We start from the raw sequence: 14,320 nt of genomic DNA on the forward strand, positions 1-14,320 counted from the left end.
GTCAACATGGGAAATCATGTCTCACAAACTTGATTGAGTTTTTTGAAGAAGTAACAAAGAGGATTGATGAGGGCAGAGCAGTAGATGTGATCTATATGGACTTCAGTAAGGTGTGCGACAAGGTTCCCCATGGGAGACTGGTGAGCAAAGTTAGATTTTATGGGGTAGAAGGAGAACTCACCATTTAGATACAGAACTGGTTCAAAAGTAGAAGACAGAGGGTGGTGGTGGAGGTGTTGTTTTTCAGACTGGAGGCCTGTGACCAGTGGAGTGCCACAAGGATCGGTGCTGGGCCCTCTACTTTTTGTCACTTACATAAATGATTTGGATGCGAGCACAAGAGGTACAGTTAGTAAATTTGCAGATGACACCAAAATTGGAGTTGTAGTGGACAGCGAAAAGGGTTACCTCAGATTATAACAGGATCTTGATCAGATGGGCTGAGAAGTGGCAGATGGCGTTTAATTCAGATAAATGAGAGGTGCTGCATTTTGGGAAAGCAAATCTTAGCAGGACTTATTCACTTTATGGTAAGTTGCGGTTCTGTTCGCAGAGCTGGGAATTTGTGTTGCAAACGTTTCGTCCCCTTTCTAGGTGACATCCTCAATGCTTGGGAGCCTCCTGTGAAGCGCTTCTGTGATGCTTCCTCCGACATAAGGTGGCTTGTCTCTGCCACCTGCTGGTTGTCAGTTCCAGCTGTCCGCTGCAGTGGCTGGTATATTGGGTCCAAGTCGATGTGTTTTTTGATAGAGGCATGGCACTCATCCACAGATTCCCAGCTCGACGAACAGAACCACAACAACGAGCTACAAATCTTCTCCCAAACTTTGAACTTTATGGTAAGGTCCTCGGGAGTATTGCTGAACAAAGAGACCTTGGAGTGCAGGTCCATAGCTCCTTGAAAGTAGAGTCACAGGTACATAGAATAGTGAAGAAGGCATTTGGTATGCTTTCCTTCCTTGGTCAGAGTACTGAGTACAGCAGTTGGGAGGTCATGTTGCGACTGTACAGGACATTGGTTAGGCCACTGTTGGAATATTGCATGCAATTCTGGTCTCCTTCCTAACAGAAAGATGTTGTGAAACTTGAAAGGGTTCAGAAAAGATTTATAAGGATGTTGCCAGGGTTGGAGGATTTGATCTATAGGGAGAGGCTAAACAGGCTGGGGCTGTTTTCCCTGGAGCGTCAGAGGCTGGGGGGGTGACTTTATAGAGGTTTAGAAAATCATGAGGGGCATGGATAAGGTAGATAGACAGTCTTTTCCCTGAGGTCGGGGAGTCCAGAACTAGAGGGCATAGGTTTAGGGTGAGAGGAGAATGATATAAAAGAGACCTAAGGGGCAACTTTTTCATGCAGAGAGTGGTGTGTGTATGGAGTGAGCTGCCAGAGGAACTAGTGGAAGCTGGTACAATTTCAACATTTAAAAGGCATTTGTATGGGTATATGAATAGGAAGGGTTTGGAGGAATGTGGGCCGGGTGCTGGCAGGTGGGACTAGATTGGGTTGGGAGATCTGGTCGGCATGGACAGGTTGGACCGAAGGGTCTGTTTCCGTGCTGTACATCTCTATGACTATGACTCTATGACTGTCCACCACTCCACCGACTTTAGAGTCATTTGCAAAATTACTAACCCATCCACCTATGTCTGCGTCCAGGCAGATTTTTTTCCAAGTTAAATTCATGGTCTGAGATAAGAGTGCCACTGGCATTAGAGAAAAGTAAAGAGAGCGATCCACAGTGAGCCAGGGCCTTGACGGACTGAATGCTAGTCTCAGAATAAAGCAGCATAACTGATTGAGTGGCACAAGTCTCACTTTGCCAATGTTACCCGTGGAAGCAGATCGTTGTGAACTACAACTTCTGACTCACACAGTCTGCTGTGCATCATTGCCTAAATCCCGGAGATGTACAAATTAATTGGTTGCAGCCATCGCAGGGCATGCTTCAATGTAAAAGAATAGATCCCTGTACTCCATCCAAACAGCCCTCTCACACCTCCCATGACCAATCCAGCCAAAATCCCATGGACAACGTGACAAGTGAATACAGGATGAAATTTCAGGCCCTGTTCTTAGAACCCAGAGTTCCTGCTCAGAAGCAACTAGCTCCCTATAAATTTAACCTGAAATAATCAGCGCAGGAGCGTCGGATGATCCCAAAACCTTACCTACAGATCACAGTACTGCAGCATAACTACTACAGCAACTAAATAATTGGCAAAGGCACAAGGAGAATGTAATCACTGACTTGAATATGTCCGCTGTCTTGCGTAGGAAGTCCTCCTCCTGGTTGTCTGAGAGAGAGTTGGGGGTTGCTTCAATAATTGCAATCAAGGGCTCAATAAGGTCAAAGACAAGTGGACTTCCAGGCTGTTTCACAAGGAATACTTCAATGAAGTCCAGTACCTGAAGGAGACAAAGAAGAGGATCTGTTAGAAGGTACAAAGAGACACCTAAGCTGGAAAAAACACCACCCGAATACCCGCATAGGAGAAAATGCAGGATCACATAATTCAAATATACATACAAATAAAAATGGGACAAAAGCAAAATGGGATAAGGACTGGAGTGGGTGCAGAGGAGATTCAGTAAAATGTTGCCTGAGTTGGAGCATTTTAGCAATGAGGAGAAGCTGAATAAGTTTAGGTTGTTTTCTTCTGAGCACAGAAGTTAGAGGGTGGACCTGATAGAGGTATACAAGGTAATGATGGGCACAGACATGGTGGATAGAAAGTAGACAGAAAGTCAATGTGCCAGTAATAACGGGGCATAATTTAAAGGTGAGAGGCTGGAGGTTTGGAGGAGACCAGAGGAAATATGCTTTTACCCAGAGGGTGCCTGGAGTTTTGAACGCATTGCCTGGGAAGGCAGTTAATGCAGAAATCTCAACCTTTGGTACATGGTATTACAGCTTTGGTAAGAGGTACGTGGACAAGCACTTGAAATGTCATAACATTCAAGGCTATGGGCCAAGTGCTAGAAGGCGGGAGTACTGGAGGTAGGTTAGCACAGACTCAATGGGCTGAAGGACAGCTTCTTTGCTGCATGACTCTCTGACTGTCCTGGGATTGGGACATCCTTTTTCAGTGTTCTTCAACTGTGGTATACTGCCTCCTAATGGTCAGAAGAAGGTGGAGAAACTGCAGTGAAAACCACATTCAGCAACATCCCTGAACTGTGACTGAAGATTCTGAAATAAGTAATGTGGTCAGCTAACTAAACATGACAAGGAAATAGTAACCAGGGTTGCAGTTAAACACTTTAGTTACTAAACTTACAACAGGGAATCTTCACATAATTACAAGCCTGGGATCATAAAGAATTATATCCTATCGGAATTCTTTCATATAGTTTTGTTAAACAATGGTTGTTTCATTAGTTTTTAAATTAAATTTTCAAAAGGTAAATTGATTAATGACGGTGTGTGGCTCGCTTTTAAAAGAGCTTCACAGTTTGCAGTGTTGAGAAGCCCCAGTTATAACAAGCATTTTCTTTAGCACTATTGCTTGGCCTGTGAAGTTACAGATCAGGACAGCACAGGTTCAAAGATAGTGCATTACTAATATTATTTCAGAATGATGGCTGTCAAGTAGGCACTTTTGACTCCTTCCTATTGGAAAGATGTTGTGAAACTTGAAAGGGTTCAGAAAAGCCTTACAAGGATGTTGCCAGGGTTGGATGGTCTGAGCTACAGGGAGAGGCTGAACAGCTGGGGCTGTTTTCCCTGGAGTTTTGGAGGCTGAGGGGTGACCTTATAGAGGTTTACAAAATTATGAGGGGCATGGATAGGATAAATTGACAAAGTCTTTTCCCTGGGGTCAGGGAGTCCAGAACTAGAGGGCATAGGTTTAGGGTGAGAGGGGAAAGATATAAAAGAGTCCTAAGGGGCAACTTTTTCACACAGAGGATGGTACGTGTGTGGAATGAGCTGCCAGAGGATGTGGTGGAGGCTGGTACAATTGCAACATTTAAGAGGCATCTGGATGGGTATATGAATAGGAAGGATTTGGAGGGATATGGGCTAGGTGCTGGCAGTGGGACTAGATTGGGTTGGGATATCTGGTCGGCATGGACGCGTTGGACCGAAGGGTCTGTTTCCATGCTGTACATCTCTATGACTCTATGATTCTAAATTGGGCTTAATACAACAGCACCGCCAACTGGTGTGGAGATGTACTGCACCTCTCTACCAAAGAATCAAGCACTATTAAATACGTTGAGTAAATTAAATACACAGTCATTCTGAACAGGAACTAAATTATAATATCAGATTACATGCTCCAAGATCACAAATTTACAACAGAAAGTATTTCATTAGCTTGCTGCAAAAGTACAGTAAACTGGTACTTAGTTCCTCAACACTGGTTAATGCCTATGGCACTGTTCACAAAGAACTTGGGATTCAGAGCAGTTGCAAGATACCACTGTTAGCCTGCCCCTTTAAGGTTTAAGATGCCTTCTGCAAAGATACCAACTAACTGGCTGGAAGAAGTTACCATGGACCTGTAAGGTATCAGTAAGCTGTGCATAAATCTCAGGCTACAGATCAGAAGAATCTGGACAAATGTGGCCAAGGCAATCAATTCTTCCGAAGATTCCAAATGCCTGGTTTACAAAAATCAATTTCCTTTTGCCCAAGCACTTAATTTTCATTTTTGAAGAACAAAAGGGGAATTGAGATGTCAAAAAACCCAGAAATAAGTAGTTGATGTGCTATGGAACGCACTATCTGAAGGGTGGTTGAGTTAAATTCAATAAGAAATTTAACTAAGGAATTGAATAAATACTTGCAAAGGTAAAAAAAACTGCAGGGAAAGAGATGGGGGGTTGTGGGGTGCAGTTTGGAAAAAAAATTCCAAAGCTCCAGAACAACCACAATGGGCTAAATGGCCTTCTCTGCTATATTTTTCTGTTCAATTATTGAAGGAGACATTTTTGAAATTCTACAGAGAAAATAACAAAATGCCATTTTGATCAAAAACAACATTTTGCTAACTTTCAAAGTTTAATCCAAAACTATGTGCCAGCCACCTTTGCATTTTGCCATTTACCTTTATTTTGAAATCCATCGTCAGGGTCTTCTCTTTCCTACGCTTCACCTTCTGATCTTTCTTAGCTTGCAGATGCTTCTTGTGTTCAGCAAAGAGGGAGGAGATGTTTTTGTCCAGTGCCATCATCGTCTCATCATCCACCTCCTCCTCGTCACTGCTCTCCCCTTCTTTGCACTGTGGAGGGATCACAGAGATGTGGGCAATGACGAGAGCTGCAGCTTTGATTTCAAAAGCTTCCTTCAGATCAAACTCAGATACGCTTTGATCAAATGTCTACTGAACCAGCCTGATTGCTATAAATCAGATTATTTTTATTCACTTGTGGGACATGGGCACTATTTTTATTGCCCTTTCCTAATTTAATTTGATTATGACACGAACCTAAGCACAGTGAAAAGTTTTGTTTTGCGTACAATACAAGCAGATCATGAAATACGAAGATCATAGGGTGAATTGAACAGAGTGAGGATTACAAAGTTACAGCTGCAGAGAAGGCACACGAAGAGGAAGATCAACATTAGATTTGAAATTTGACAGGCCCATTCACAAATCTAAGAACAGTGGGGAAGAAGCTGTTCTTGAATCTGTTGGTATGTGTGTTTAAGCTTTTGTATCCTCTGCCTATCAACTATCCTTGAGAAGATGGTGGTGAGCTTACTTCTTGAACCATACAGCCAGTGTAGTCTAGGTTGACCCACAATGCCCTTAGGAAGATAATTCCAGAATTTTGACCTGGCGACAGTGAAAGGACCGCAATTTATTTCCTAGTCAGGATAAACCGAAGTAGAAAATGCATATTGCATCAGAGCTGACTGTAGCCCTATGTCACTGCAAACACATCCGAGTCACAAGATCGTCAGCACACACTCCAGGCTGATACATTCCAGCAGCACTGAAGGAGTGCTGATGTTCTAATAACTGAGGCCTCTTTGGCCCTCTCAGATGACAACAAAGGATCCCCATGGCACCACCTGATGTAGAATGCAACAGCTTTTTCAGGCATTGCAGCAAATAGTCATCCCTTGACCATAAACACACCATGATTCAGAGACCCTCCTGTGTACTAATTGTTGTTACAAAGCAATAGATTTCAAAAATACTGCTGTGGCTATAAACCATTTCAGTACATTATTAGGAATGGAAAGTGCTATATGTCCATGCAAATTCTTTCTCATAGAATTCGCATAGTGTGAAAGCAGGCCATTTAGCCCATTGAGTCCACACCGACCATCCAGAGAGCATCCTACCCAGAGCCAACTCCTACACTGTCACTGTAATCCTGCATTTCCCATGGCTAATCTACTTAGCCTGCACATCCCGGGACACTTTGGGCAATTTAGCACAGCCAATCCACCTCACCTACACATCTTTCTTTCCTTTAAATGCACCCAGTTCAACATTAATGCAGTGAGGTATAGATTTGTAGAGATGCTTTTTTTTAAGCTTTCATTGCTAAAAGATGAAGCACTCAGCTCCCATTAATGAAGGTCGGAACAATTCTCAGAGGACCTACATTGCAATGTACCCGAAGTCTAACTTGTGATTCACCATCTTGCCAAGATCAAAACTTACTGCTGCATGGCCTGCCTGCAGAACCTTCATCAATTCCATGCGAAAGTTGTCATTGACTGCCTCGTCCTCAGCAATTTCCTCCTCACTATCATCATCGTTGTCATCTTCATCCCCCTCAGATTCATCACTGTCATTGTCGTCCTCCATCTAGAAGAGTAATACGTACACACGGAGTCATTACAAGCATCAGGAGACGTGAAAATAAACAAACATATAAAGCACAGACAAAGAGCCAGAACCTTTTCAAAGATGACCATGATATACCTTGGGTCGACAGTATTACTTGCTATAATAATATATCACAGTCTTTGAAATATTTCAGCTCACCCAGGAGATCATAAGGCACCTTGTGTGATAGGAGACAACACCTGCAAATACTTAAGATGTAGGAAGAGTATTCAATAAGTCACAATTACTGGGAATCTGACAAGCACCTGCATATTGAGAAGGAACTGAAAAGAATATTTGTAAAAAATAATTACTTAGCTATTAATAATTTTTATTCCACATAGTAAGTGTAATGAAAATTCACTAGATTCCTGGGTCATTGCTACCGTCCTGTGAGGAGATTGGACCTGTACTTTCTAGAATTGCAAGGTGATCTTATTCAAGTATATACAATTCTTGCAAGGTGGATAGATAAGATACAGGCCATCTAGAACCTAATGAGAAACTAAAACCAGCATGAATTTCTAAAGGAGAAATTGTGTTTTAACTAACTTGGAGATTTTTTTTACATTCAGGGTACAGAAAACATCAATGAGGGTAATTCTGTTGATGTGGTGGTCACGGGCCTTCAGCAGGCATTCAGTGCCATACAGTGGATTTTTGAGGAAAGTTGTAGGTGGGTGAATTAAGCAGAAAGATGGCAGATCTAATCTAATCTAAACACCAGGTTATAGTCCAACAGGTTTATTTGGAAGCACTCGCTTTCAAAGCATTGCTCTTTCATCAGCTGGTCATCACAACCACCCGATGAAGAAGCAGCGCTCCAAAAACTAGTGCCTCCAAATAAACCTGTTGGACTATAACCTGGTGTTGTGATTTTTTTTTAACTTCAGTTATGAAGACAGACTGGTAAGGTTGGGATTATTCTCCTTGGAGATAGGTAACTGAGAGGAAATCTGGTAAAAACCATGAGGTGGCTTGGCAGAATAGATAGGAAGAAACTGTTCCCACTTGTAAAAGAATCAGGAACAAGGTGACACAAATTTAAAGTAATTTACAAAAGCAGCAAATGTAAGGCGAGACAAAAACTGATCCACACGACCAGCGGTTCAGGTCTGGAATGCACTGCCTGGAAATGTAGTGGAGGTCGGTTCAGTTGTGAGATTCTGTGAATTTCTTCACTCAATGGCTGGCGATTTTTTTTATTAACTATCTCCCCCAGAGAGTTTTGGATACTCACTCACTATGTTCAAGGCAGAGACTGATAGATTTTCAGATACCAAAGACATTAAGAGTAGTGTGGGCAAGTGGTGTTGAGGTGGAAGATAAACCATGACCCAGCTGAATGGTGGAAAAGGCTTGAGGGCTGAATGGCTTACTTTCTGTGCACCTACCTAGTACAGCATTGGAACTGAACAAGCAACAGTTAGAACCTGGTAAACAATTCCATTTCTGATCATGTTATTTAAGGGGTTCTCACAGAGTCAGTAATGTGTCATTCAGGTCACAGCAATTGCTGCAGGGACACTGCACATTATCAGGAAGCATTAGAAACGAACGCTAAGCATTCTGTCCAGCTACAGATAACTTTCCCCAAGGAGCAGGCAGCAGCTGTGAAAGAGGTCAATGACGGCATTGAGATTAAAAACAAGAGTCAACAAAACAAAGGGACTTGATGCCTTTTCATAATAACTGGACATCAAAATATCAACATGTAGCCCAGGTTGGAGTTTCTAAAATACGGAGTTACACTACAGCTGGAGTTTCTGGTGGGAAGTCTAACCTCATCTCCAGATGACTGCTCGACCTTCTCTGTTTCATCAGGCTCTTCAGTCACTGTCACAGCGCTCTCTTCACCACTTTCAGATTCCGGTTTCAAGACCTGTTTAAGAGGAGGTGATTTTAGAACTAATTCATTTCAGGGAGGGAGCCTTTAGTCCTACACAGTCAATTTACAACAAGGCAATGCCAACATCATTCAATCTTGTACACAATCACCCCAGTGCAGGACTGGGTCAGCTGAAGTTGCTGCTAACATCTGGGGATATCACAAGAACCGGATTAAAATGCTGCTCAAACAGGGCAACAGGAGATACAGAAGGAACGTGAGGAAGGACATTCTTAAGCATCAGGTGCCAGTGATCTGAAACTTGCTGCCTACAAGGTGGGCGGACGTGGAGACGATCAACGATTTCAAAAGGATATTGGAAATATACTCAAGAGAAATAATTTGCAAGGCAACAAGGATACAGCAGGGGAATGGGACTGACTGAACGGCCCTTGAGTGTGCTGGCATGGAAGCAAAGGACTAAGTGTTTTCCCCTCTGTGCCATTACCATTCAATCCACTTCGTGCATCTGTCAAGTACCTCATTCACAGCACTCTGAATATGGGCTGTCAATTATTTCTAATGGTTGGGTTGGTGGTCAAAGATCCCCCCCCCCCCCGGTATGTAGTAGCCGTCACAAAAAAAGATGTTTACATGGAAGTGAGTTCGATGACACTACGCAAACTACCACCACGAGCAGGCCACCACCAAATGAACGACCTGGCTTTCAGCCCAAGATACCTGACAAATGGACCCAGCCATCACCCTCCAGGACCCCGACAGACTGACCCAGGCATCAGTCCCCAGGACCCCGACAGACTGACCCTGCCGTCAGCCCCCAGGAACCCCTACAGACTGACCCAGCCGTTAGTTCCCAGGACCCCGACAGACTGACCCAACCATAAAGTCCAAAAGAAAACACTTTGTCAGTATTACACTGGAATGTTTCTGGGATCAGAACAAAGAAAGAAGGAAAGAGAAGTACAGAATGTGGAAAACAAAATTGTTACTCACATCCAGAATGAGTTGCAAGGCTGCCTTGGTGACGTAAGGACAAATCTGCACAAACACTGTTTTCGAGATCTGCCGCCACAAACGACTCGGTTGGGAGAGAAAAGACAGCAAGATTTCAACCACAACCTCCATCCACTCTGGTTCTTCCTCATCTGAAAATGACGACAGACAGCTTGAGAGAATTAAAATACCTTGATAGTGTTTGTTCAGAAACTTAGCTATCGAGCACTCCCGTTACACAGGGAGGAATCTGTAACAAGGTTTCATTTTTGGAAACTGAACTTGTCCTTAAAGGTCTGTCACACCAACAATCAGTGAATGTGCCCATTAAGCCTTCATCTACTCTGCACTGTTCCCAGCCAGTGATCTGGTTATTTTGGCTGGTGGGGCTGCTAGAACACTCACAAATTTTGTTCCTCCTGAACCACAGGCTCACCAGTGGATTCATTAAATCCTCTTCACCTCCCCAAGAAGTTAACAGTGATCGGAGTAAAGAATGATGGAATCCTTAAATTGAAAATCTATCAGGTAAGATATTCAACACTATATCAGTTCTGTGCATCACACCTTAGGTGGGATATCCTAGCTTTGGAGTGGGTGCAATGAAAATTCACCAGAACTTTGCTAGTGACTAAAAGCGATAAATCATGAGGACAGATTGCTTAATGAGACTTGCAGTCCCATGAATACACTGGATTCAGAGTGGCCTAACTAAGGTTTCTAAGGTGATTAAGATTGGTTTTTAAAAAAGTACTGTTCCTTTTGGTGAGTGTCCAGATTGGGCATAACCTAAAAGTTTACATGAAGTCATTCACGTTTATAACTTGAGTGAATGTCTTCACATAAAGGGTCTTGAAAATCTGAAACATTTCTCCAGTAAACGCTGCTGAGGTTAGAGATCAAGTGAAAATTTCAAAACTGAGATTACTAGAAAGGGTAAGGTTATTAAGAGAGGTAAAGTGAAGGTACAAGATGGCTCAGATTCAACTGAATGGGAGCTACAAGATCAAGGCACTGAATACTTACATTTCTAAGATTATTGATTTATGTTCCTTCTTGTGGCTGGGAGTACTTTAAACAGATTATGCTTCCACATTACATTTGTAGGTTCACCTTTCTTCACAATGATTTATACTATGGTAAAGAACTGACTAGGCCCAGACCATTTTAGACAATAGCAGATCAGTGTTTAAAAATAATTGTGTTGCTGTATTTAAGAACATATCTATAAAAAGTATCTGGTCAGTAACAAAAACTCAGTTTTGAACAGGAAGGGGCTTTAGTTTCAAAGTCACAATTTTACAAACAAGCATGTAGACAGCATTGGTCTCTACTCCTTACAGAACAATCTTAATTAGGGTAAATTAGGGTGAAAATCCCCTTTAATATATTCAATGGAATCCTCTAAATACAGGCTGGCAGCAAATGACGGTTACCAGATATGATACAGACTGAGGAATTCTGCTCTGTCCTGGAATTATGGAATTAATAGAACTAAAAAGGGCCTTCCAAACCAACTGTTAGTCTATATACCCCATAACAGCCCCTTCCCATTTAGTATCATTCCCTCTCAATTCCACCCTCCTTTAATACTGCCTCGAGGCTCCTATTTAAAATGTCAAAGCTATCCACTTGAATCATTCCACAAGGTAACAATTTCCACTTTTGAGCCCTTCGAAATTGCTGAGAGATGTTGGGTTACATCCTGTTGTTACACAGTTGGGCCACACAACCATCTTGTAGTGTCTCCAGAATGTTAGTGGGTTGCAGTAATGAAACACAAACACAATCTGTGTTGAAGGGGGTGGTACTGACCTGTTACGGACTTGGACTGCCTTTCACTTTCTGCAGATGCTTTCTGCAGACACGTGTGCAGGTCACTCAACAGTGCCACAGATTCATCACCATTCTAAACAGGGAAAGACAGAAGAGCTAAAGATAGTTCGGGAAGACAGCAGTATTGACAAGGTGCCACATTTACTCTCAACACGTGAGATTTGTGTTCATTTTCTTAATGCTTGCCCTTTGTGCGTGGTTTGTTAAAGTTGTTCACACATCTTTGAATTCATAAGATGCACTGCAAACATTAAATGATGAGATCAATGAGCATAGGTACTGGAACAAGAAAGCTACAATTACAAAATTCCTGTTCAGTCAGGATTTCTGCCACAATCCAAAGAGATCATGTCTCACCTTCAAATCCACTCACTAAGGGAACAGGAATCAAAGCAATTCCCTGTTGAATTTAAAAAAAAGACACTTAGATAGGTACATGAATAGGAAAGGTTTGGAGGGATAATGGGCCAGGAGCAGGCAGGTGGGACTGGTTTAGTTTGGGATTATGTTCAGCAGGGACTGGTTGGACCAAATGATCAATTTCCGTGCTATATGACTCTATGTGGCCATCCATGAAAAGGCCAAGCTGAATGGTTCAGCTTTTTTTGTACATGGCAGGGAGTGAAGAGGGGAAACATAAATGAAGACAAATGTAAAGGAAATGGTGTTCTGGATCAGAGAATGTCTAGATTCAGGGAAAATGCACTCGCCACTTGGAATGTTCCTGGCAACTTGGAAATCTCGACACATTTACCAGTTAACAGTACAGCAGTTAGCTCACTCCAAGATGGCAGCTCGGGAGCATATGTGGTAGGAAACTGTTTAACGATATAAATATAACATAAATACTATTGTTAAAGAAGCTCCTCAATATACTGGAACAATACTATGCAGATTGTAGAGACTAATCCTTACCATTCATACTCATTCTATATACATAATTTCAAAATGCACCTTTGTTGCAGGATCATTTACAGCTGTTGGCTACAAACTCTAGCTGCAAAGAGTAATAGATTTGAATTCCCACCTTCTCATCTCCTATTGCCACCCTCAGTAGCAATGAGGTCTCACCTGATGGCTTATAGGCCTCAACATTGATTTGGAGAGTGTGATTTCTTGCATAAAGCTAGAGGGAGGGTTGCTCAATGATAAGACCGGTGTGTCTCTAGTGTGGGGTGGACTGGGAATCTGCATGGAGTGTCCTTTGGAGTTCAGCCAATTGGAGAATGAACTGTGTTCCCAAGAGTGCTGGGGTCCTAACAGAGGCTGTGATGTGATGGCGAATCTATTGTTCCCTTATCAACACACCAAGGGGCAGTTGAATCACTTTAAACTCAGCAAATGAGGTGCCTGTCACTTGACAACCAATGAACTGTTTAGTTTAACTCACACAATAATTAAAATTCTCAACAAATTGTATTGCCTCTGTCAATTGTTTGCAGCTACACAAAACTTTCACCTTGCCTCTATGGAGTTGGCCAACCTATTTCTCAGGAAGAAAACCAGTTATCTTTAAGCAATGTAGCCTGCATTCAATTTCACATTGACGTGAATGGGATCAACTCACAAGTGCTGTAGTTAGTCAGTTAGTCCCAAAAGGTGGACCATCGCCTCCTCAGGTTAATTTAGAGATGAATAATAAATACCAGCTTTCCAGTGGCCCTCATATCTGAAGCACAAAGTATTTCTGTGAAGAATGGCTCCTGGTGGTAGTATCAGAGAAGAGTCACAGTGCTGACCCCTCCCCTTATCAGGAAAGTAAATTAGTTAACCAAAGGCCATGTAGTTTATCACTTTCTGCAGACTTCAGGCAGAAGATGAACTGAACGCATCAGGATGAGAAATTTTTCCAGACACCAAAGAAAATAATGAGACTACGTTATACTGTTCTAAAACACTACTGTGTCATAGAAGATGTTTGCATTTCAATTGCACTGCTTTACCAGCCCCCGCTCCCCATATGCTGGGCAGATATAATATGACTGAAAGGTATACACTGCATTAAAGAAACTTATGGAATAGGTGAAACATACCACACTCAGAGTGACCTCGAATTACCTTGAAGAGATGAATGCCAACAGACAGGAAGAGCAACTGAAAGACTGAAATCGCCAACTGCGCTGACGTCTTTACATTTTTCTGCAGATCTTCGACAATTTTGAGCATTCTGTAAAAGAACAAGTAACTTGTGAGCAGACACAGTGACTGCATCAGTGTAGCCGGTGACAAACATGGATTAACTTAGCACAAGGAATGCCATGTATCTATTCTAATTTTCATATACATGGCAGAGATCTATTGTGTTATGGTATGATTTTGATTATGTAAGAAAAATTGGTATGTGAACATTTCTGGTTGATCTTAGTAGGAAATGGTCATAGGACAGTGAACCATTAACCAGTCCAACCAAAGATAAATACAGCCAGAATAACACACATGATAGGAGACAATTCAGTCAGGCCCTACTCCTGAGGAATGGGGAGGAAAAGAATGGAATTTGATTCAGCTGTCTCTTGGTGATGTAGTGTTAAAGTCATTGGGCTGAAGTTAATGCTGTGGAAATGGATTCAAATCCCACCAAAACTACCAATGGAATTTAAATTCTATCAATAAAATTGGAATATACGACAAGTCTCCATAACAGTGAACATGACAACAATTTTTTTTTCAACAACAATCAGTCTGGTTAATTAACAGAAACAGAAATTGCTGGAAAAATTCAGCAGGTCTGGCAGCATCCTTTCCGGAACGGTCACTGGATTCTAAATGTTAACTCTCCTCCTTTCTCCTCAGATGCTGCCAGAACCTACTGAGTTTCTCCAGTAATGCCTGTTCTTGTTTCAGATCTTCT

At 42.2% G+C, this 14,320-nt stretch overlaps 1 protein-coding gene and 1 non-coding gene across 2 annotated transcripts in view; both read right to left on the bottom strand.

Annotated features, from left to right (window-relative positions):
• mybbp1a (MYB binding protein (P160) 1a) overlaps positions 1-14,320 on the bottom strand; it is a 98,380-nt gene that overhangs the window by 43,661 nt on the left and 40,399 nt on the right. Inside the window, exons 13-19 of the mRNA XM_072589331.1 lie at positions 13,528-13,636; positions 11,449-11,542; positions 9,634-9,785; positions 8,575-8,673; positions 6,624-6,770; positions 5,052-5,225; positions 2,249-2,406 (exon numbers count right to left, since the gene is read on the bottom strand). Of these exons, the coding sequence (XP_072445432.1) occupies positions 2,249-2,406; positions 5,052-5,225; positions 6,624-6,770; positions 8,575-8,673; positions 9,634-9,785; positions 11,449-11,542; positions 13,528-13,636 (933 nt within the window). The remainder of the gene's footprint in view (positions 1-2,248; positions 2,407-5,051; positions 5,226-6,623; positions 6,771-8,574; positions 8,674-9,633; positions 9,786-11,448; positions 11,543-13,527; positions 13,637-14,320) is intronic.
• Positions 3,421-3,557, bottom strand: LOC140491700 (small nucleolar RNA SNORA50). The gene has a single exon (XR_011963372.1). It is a non-coding gene; the product is annotated as a small nucleolar RNA SNORA50 (small nucleolar RNA).

The sequence above is a fragment of the Chiloscyllium punctatum genome, chromosome 19 (assembly GCF_047496795.1).
Source record: "Chiloscyllium punctatum isolate Juve2018m chromosome 19, sChiPun1.3, whole genome shotgun sequence".
NCBI classification, from domain to species: Eukaryota; Metazoa; Chordata; class Chondrichthyes; order Orectolobiformes; family Hemiscylliidae; genus Chiloscyllium; species Chiloscyllium punctatum.